The sequence below is a fragment of the Cyprinodon variegatus genome, unplaced genomic scaffold (genome assembly GCF_000732505.1).
Source record: "Cyprinodon variegatus isolate N-32 unplaced genomic scaffold, C_variegatus-1.0 Scaffold816, whole genome shotgun sequence".
Taxonomy (NCBI): domain Eukaryota; kingdom Metazoa; phylum Chordata; class Actinopteri; order Cyprinodontiformes; family Cyprinodontidae; genus Cyprinodon; species Cyprinodon variegatus.
The window spans coordinates 156469-164068 of NW_015151269.1; the positions used below are offsets into that span (position 1 = coordinate 156469).

The 7600-nt window shown below is 42.6% G+C and overlaps 1 protein-coding gene across 1 annotated transcript in view; it reads right to left on the bottom strand.

Annotated features, from left to right (window-relative positions):
• LOC107098846 (multiple epidermal growth factor-like domains protein 11) overlaps positions 1–7600 on the bottom strand; it is a 177937-nt gene that overhangs the window by 130955 nt on the left and 39382 nt on the right. Inside the window, 3 exon segments of the mRNA XM_015396704.1 lie at positions 702–802; positions 5338–5439; positions 6790–6914. Of these exon segments, the coding sequence (XP_015252190.1) occupies positions 702–802; positions 5338–5439; positions 6790–6896 (310 nt within the window). The 5' untranslated portion in view covers positions 6897–6914.

The following is a 7600-nucleotide window of genomic DNA, read 5'->3' on the forward strand; positions in this document are numbered from 1 at the left end:
ACCACACATGACTTACTAGACATGACCAACCACACATGACTTACTAGACATGACCAACCACACATGACTTACTAGACATGACAAACCACACATGACCAACCATAAATGACCAGACAATACCAACCACACATGACCAACTTGACATGACCCACTAGACATAACCAACCACACATGACCAACCAGAAATAACCAAACAGACAATACCAACCACACAAGACCAACCACACATGACTAACCACATATGACCAACCAGAGAAGACCAACCGCACATCACTGACCAAACAGAGATATGACCAAACAGAAATGACCAACCACACATGACCAACCACACATGACAAACCACATATGACAAACCAGAAATGACCAAACAGACATGACTAACCACACATGACCAACCAGAGAGAACCAACCGCACACCACTGACCAACCAGACATGACCAACCACACATGACCAACCAGAGAGAACCAACCGCACACCACTGACCAACCAGACATGACCAACCACACATGACCAACCAGAGAGAACCAACCGCACACCACTGACCAACCAGAGATGACCAACCAAATTTTTCCACAACAAAAAAAAAGCACCATGTTAAGGAATGAAATAGGACTGATGTTAGTGCCGATATGTCATGCTGATTAAAAGCAGACAGCAGGCTGAGCGAGCAGCAGCTCTGCTGTGAAAGAAAAGAACTTACGGACACAGAGGTCTCCTGTTTCGTAGAATCCAGGGCAGCACTGCGAGCGTCTCCTGTACATGGTCCTCACACCTCTCCTGTAGGCTGTCTTATAGCTGATCCTGCACAGGTCACATAAGAAAGACAGGTCATTATCAGGAGACTGCATACAGATTTCATTTACTCCTTACTCAAAAATGTTACTGTTTTACAAAAGTTTTTGATAAAACCCAAATCTATCAACTTTGGTTTAAAGGTGTAAAGGCATCAAAGATGAAGATGAGGCAACAAAGATGAAGCCAAAACAGAAAAAGTTAGGCAGGAAAACCTAAAAACTTCATTATTGTTGTAGAAACCTAAAGTAGCATCCAGGTGCTGCTGATCAGATGCCATAATTAGCGGCGTGGGAGTAAAAGCAGGAATTTAATCACTCTGCTGCTCTGGAGCAACAGGTGTGAGTTAACACACTCCTAAAGTGGAAAGACAGCAGCAAAGACCTCAGAGCAGCAACTGCGACATCTCATCAATCTGTAAGGGTTTACCTGATGTCCATCACCATGGTTGGGGGGGCATTCAAGCGAATTCAAAGAAAGGTCAGAGCATGCAATGCCGTCTATGTAGAACTGTTTTTAAATCAGATTAAAGGCTGTTTTAAAAAATAACCTGCGACCGCACATTTCTGTGTTAAAATGTTCTTCCTGGTCTTTATGTGACATCCTTATCTTAAATATCAGATTTTATTATTTGTTGCATTGTTCTATCCTGATATGTTTATATATCATGTGTTTCACTTAATGAATCTGCCTGTATTTTAAGTTTTTGCTGTGGTCAACTAAAGTGAATAAAGTCTGACTTTATGCTCCTGAATATCATGCAGTGAAGTGCAGCAAGATAAGCCGTCCATGAGATTCTGGAAGAACAGTCATCTCATCTCTTCTGAAAGGCAAGCAGCAATTTAGGGGAGCTCTGCACTTATTCAAGGACGGAGCAGTTTTCTGACATTTTGGCTCAGGATCTGCAGCGCAGCACTTAGCTGGAGGAGGTAAACCAGCTCTATAAAGTTTAATGTGGTCATTAGAGGCGATACATTCCTGTTGCTCCAGCAGACAGAACTCTGCTGTCTGCTTGATGCACTCTTACTCTGGTGGCTGCTGGCCTGGAGGTCAGACTGATGCTCTGCAAAAACTCAGCCTTCAATATAGTTCATCTTTATTTGGTACAATTTCCTATAAGCTTTAGGAGTCAGATGTTTAGGTGTCTTCCACCAGCTTCCTGGTGCAGTTTGCCAGAGTTTTAGCCCATTCCTCCGGACCGAACCGCTGTAACTTGGTCAGGTTTGTAGAACGCTCTGCTCACACAAACTCTTTTAGCTGCACCTACTACTTTTCTCTGCGATGAGGTGAAGGGTTTGTGTTGAACAATTCAGAACATGGAGGAGTTGCCCTTTAGTCAGTTTGTAAGTTGACGGTATGCTAAGGAAAAAATGTCCATTTGGAATACAAATTAGTGTCCAATCTTATAACATTCTTGCTAGAGTCTTTAGATCTTGCTCCATTATGTCCACTCAATGTTATCTCTCCATCTTTTCTGGAAGTGCACCAGTCTCTCCTGCAGCAAAACACAGCATGATGGTGCCACCACCGTACTCCACACATAAGGTGATGTTCTCTTTACTTTTTCTTCCAAAATGTAAAGTTGGACAATTTGTCCAAACACTTCAATGCTAGTCCCTTCATATTGGTTTACTTTGTGTCAGTTGTGAAATGGTAACAAGTAAATTCAGTTTTGGAAATAAATGAAACACTCTCTAAGTTAACTGAACAGAAGCAGCTGTTGTCTTTGTGACCAGCAGCTACTAACAGAAATGGACAAATGTCACGTTGAAACAGAATTTTGAAACTAACATTGTTCCAACTCCCCCAACTCCATCCCCCCTAAGAGACCTTCAGGGAAAGTGGAACATTTTTCATTTTCCACAGTGAGGAAAGAAGAAATGTGTAAATGTGCCGTGCGTTGAATCAGCTGTGATGTTCTGCCTCCCCTCAAATTGTGGGACCACTTTTCTTATTATGTCTATTTTTACTCTGCTTCAGTGTTTAAACCTTGAGGTACTTGATGACAACATTCAATGAAAATGGCTCTTAATCAGAAGAAAAGTCCTTTCAGGAGTAGCCCTGATGAGGCTTAGAGGACTCTGGTATTTTTAAACCCAGCAGAATGCTGTGAATGCACCAAAAAAAAAGACACGCTGCACGAAATAACGATGTGCTGCAATACTTTACAATGATCAGACCTCCACATATCCATGAATTCTGACTTCCTGTTGGTTTGCATCTTAACAAAGAGTTCCAACCTTTACCAAGCAGGAGGAAATATAGGTTTTGCAGTTTGTTCCCAACACACTGGAGTGGCCCTGAGTCCGTCTTATGCCAGTTAATGAAGAGCGAACATGAAGCTGTACTGCAGCTACGTTTTATAAATTCAGCAGATAAACCCTTCTTTTTAAAGCCTTGCACGTGTGACAGACTGCAGCCACAAACAGTGACGGATTTCATTCTGGTTTTATCACTGATAAAGAAAATTATGTTGCAAAAGCAGCAAACATGTGCTTTGATAAGAGGAGACCAAAGTCACGCTTCATTTCTAAGAAAAACAGAATGTAAAGGTAGAAGAATCACCAAGCATCCCCACAGTCTAACATTGTGATGCTGTGGAGTTACCTGTCTTAAGCAATGACTAAGAAGCTGGAAGAACTGGTTTACTTAAAGATGGAATCAGATTAGTCTCCAAAAACAGTGGAGCTGGTTGTGGACTTCAGGAAGAGCTCAGTCCCAGCTATCCCCATCAACCTCAGTGACTCCACAATTGAAACTGTGGAGTTTCAACTTCCTGTGAACTATCATCTCACAGGACCCAAAGTGGGAGCTGAACGTCAGCTCCCTCACCAAGAAAGCCCAGCAGAGGATGTACTTCCTGTGGCAGCTAATAAATTTAACCTGCCAAGGACAATGATGGTGCACTTCTACTCCTCCATCATTGAGTCTATCCTCACCTCCTCCATCACCATCTGGTACGCTGGTGTCACCGGCAAGGACAAAGGCGGACTACAGCGTGTCATCCGGTCTGCAGTAAGGTGAATGGCTGCAATCTTTCATCTCTTCAGGATCTGTAAACCTCCAAGACTCTGAGGCAAGCAGGGAAGATTGGGGCTGATCCCTCGCACCCCAGCCAGAAACTATTTCAGTCACTTCACCTTTGGCAGAAGGCTGCAGTCCATAAGGACCAAACCTTAAGCTATAAGAACAGATTCTTCCCATCCGCTACCAGCCTTATCAACAAGACCCAGAGACCCCCGTCATACTGACACTGCCTCTCTCCCCCTCCCACGTTCAGGACCTATTTGCTACAGCAACGAAGCATCTCCAGACCTCATGCATTATATTTATGCACAGCCTAGTGTGTATATAGTATATAGCTATATACTATATATTGTATATAGTATATTGTATGTTTTATATTTTATATAGCCATAGATCCTGTATTCTGTCATCAACACCAAGTCAAATTCCTTGTAAGTGCAAACCTACTTGGCAATAAACTTGATTCTGATTCTGAGTCCGAACCTGTTGGAGGCCATAGAGGACCTGAAATAGTCTGTACTTATATAACCCCTTAGAAGTCAGGGGAGGGATGCCAACCAGAAAGGTCTAGTCAAAGTCCAGACCTAAATCTAACTGAGAATTTTGGACTAGAATTTTACAACTGATGATTTGAGATGTTCTGTATCCCAGAAGTTCCTAAACTAGCGTCTGACCCATAAAATTGGTGCAAGAATCGACTCATGACCCAAAATATCGCTTCATGAAAGGAAACTTCTTGTCTGGTTCCATCCAGCTGCTCCCTCCATCATCACGCTCGGCAAAGGTCTGCAACTAGATCAGGCATCCCCAAAGTTGGTCCTCAAGGGCCACTGTCCTGTAGATTTTAGAGGTTTCCCTGCTTCAGCACAGCTGATTTACATTGATAGTTGATTAACAGGCTTTTGCTGAACTGGAATCATCAGAATCAGCTGTGATAAAGCAGAGAAACCTCTAAAATCTGCAGGAAATCAGCCCTCGAGGACCGACTTTAGGGATGCCTTTACTACATGCTCCTTCCGGGACGCGAAGCCTGGTCCCCCACATCGGAGGTCATAGACGTAAACCACTAATTCACTACAGCTGCACAACACAGTTCTAAACAACATCAACAACCAAAGTTGCAGGGTTTTTTTTTTAAAGTGATGCTTTTGTATCTTTAAACATTTTAAGATAAATATTTATGGCTTAGTTTGTCTCTGTAGGGGATTTCCTTCATTAACTTTAGGAATCAGTGCTGCATCCAACCTTCAGTCTGCAGATATTGAAAGCTGGCAGTTAGAAACCCAGAGGTGCTGAATATAAAAGTACAGCTCACTTTTCATGGGCCTGATTATCCTTCTATCTCATAATTCAGCTGTTTAACTGAAGTTCATACTGTTAAAAAATATGGAAAACTCTAGGGGGAGTGAATACTTTTGTGTGGCTTTGAAGTCTTTTGTTGGCTTCTCCAGATAGGAGTGTTTCTTAGGTTCTCTTGCATTACTTCAGACAGTGTGAGGGCCTCCCTGTGCTCCTACCTGTGTTTTGTGCATTTGAACCAGTTGAGGATGTCGGTGCAGCGGGTGTAGTAGACCTGGTCGAAGGGATGGGCGTAGGATTCCTGCACGGTGACGGCGTAGCTGCAGAAGAAGAAAAATGAAGTTAGAGCTACCCAGAACCTGAGGAACGTCTCTGTAGGAGTCAACGGTTAAAAAGAAAGAAATCCAGAATAAACGGGTCAGCATTATGAGGCGAAACTCTGTCTACTTTCAAAAAACTTTCCTTTTTGATAAAGCTTATAGTTAGAGTGGTTCAGATTATCCTGAGCATCTATATAGTTATGCTGCTGTAAGCTTAGACTGCTGGAGGACATAGGGACCCGTTATCATCATTCAGCTTCCTTCAGTCTCCATTCTCCCACTCTGCAGAGTTACAGTAGTTCAATCTCTAATGCTATGCACTCTCTGCTTTTTCTCATACTAACATATATTTATCTCCATTCAGCTGGGCTGCTGCCATCAATACCGTTGTTTATAGATGTTGGAGTTTGCCCTGTTTTTCAGTGTAGTCCTGTTTCTCTGACTGTGACTAACTGGATGTGCTCTCTTTCATCCACATTGGAGACAAGGGACATGGGAGCGGGGTTCGGAGCTCGTCTGCCTGGCTGTGTGTTTCCTGGACGGGGCCTCCTGTGGAGCTGGTTGACAGTTGCCTTTTGTATCTATTCTTCTTTTTCTATGTCTGCTTCTGTCTCCTTAAACCCCAGTCGATCTCAGCAGATGGCCACTCACACTGAGCTTATATCTGGTTCTACTGGAGGTTTCTTCCTGTTCAAAAAGAGTTTTCCTCTCCACTGTCGGTACAAGCATGCTCGGTGTAAAGGATTGCTGAAGAGTCAATGAGTCGATGCAATCAACTGGTTTTCCTTAGATAGAAAACATTGAACCAATCTGACTGGATGATCATGTTGAACTGGATTGATAAAAAAATATGAGATTATATCATCTGAATTGGAGCTATAGAAATAGATCAAAATTAAATAGAATTCCTCTTTAACACAGTGAAATATTGACCCCAGAGGAACCAGGAATTTTTAGCAGCCATTGATTCATGAGGAAGACTGGACTTCTCATATTGTTTTTTAGCAGTTCTCCCATGACACTTCTAACAGCGTGAATGAATGGAGGTCCCTGAAGTGAGCCTTTGATTGCAGGAGAAACTGTAATCCTGTTTGGAGCTGATATCCTGCTATGGATCACAGCACCTGTTTTGCAGCCCATCAGAAAAAGCTCTGGGTTTCCCACCAATCCCAGTTTACTGCAGTGGCTCTGGATTTACAGCCTCCACACGCCGCCCGCTGTAAACCTTTTCTCTTTTGCATCTGACTTCTGGCAGAACTCCCTGGCCCTGATTTGTGGCGGGGAGTCCATTAGAACACTGCAGCGGTCCTGACCAGCTTTAAATCATCTTAGTGTTGGAGTAGAACCCACCTCTCCCAGTGGCTGCACACGTTCGGGTCATCGGGGTTGAGGGTCCAAACACCAGAGATGAAGCTGAGACACAGCAGAGTGAGTGGGGGAGAAAAGCTGACCCCCATCGTCCTCCTCCCTCCGTCCTGACAGGAAACAAGACAGAAAGGAGAGGAAGTTCATTTAACCCCTGAAGACACAACTGTTCCTTCAGATCATATAAAAATACAATAACAACAGAATAGATTTCTTTTGTGGAGAAAAAATATATCTCCTCTGAGAAGGTAACCACTTAAAAAATAAAGAAAACAACCTTAATGTGACAATGTCGACTCTATCAAAGCTTTATGAAGACAAAGGAGGAGACAGAGAGCAGTTGTGTTAGCATTAGCTGAAACTAATAGGAGCAACAGAACCAGGACACACTTCTTCAGGTCATAAAACAAAACATCATATTTCTAAATGCCGGTTTAATGATCCTACAGATCTTACTTTCCAGCCTCTGGTACCACCCAGATGACGGCAGCCAGAACCTTCTTACTATCAAAGTTATATATGCTGATGAAAACCCCTGACAGGAGAAGACGGCTATGACACCTTCTATTCGAATGACCTCTTAAAAAATATGCGGTACATCTCAAGGAGCTATTCTACAAATAAATAAGTTTGTTGCTGTTTTCATGAATTAGGGTCAACCAAAAGAAAATATCTTACCTACCAAAAATTATATATATATATACATATGTATGTATGTATGTACATCGTACGCATGCATGTATGTACATCGTACGCATGCATGTATGTACATCTATATATATATATATATACATAT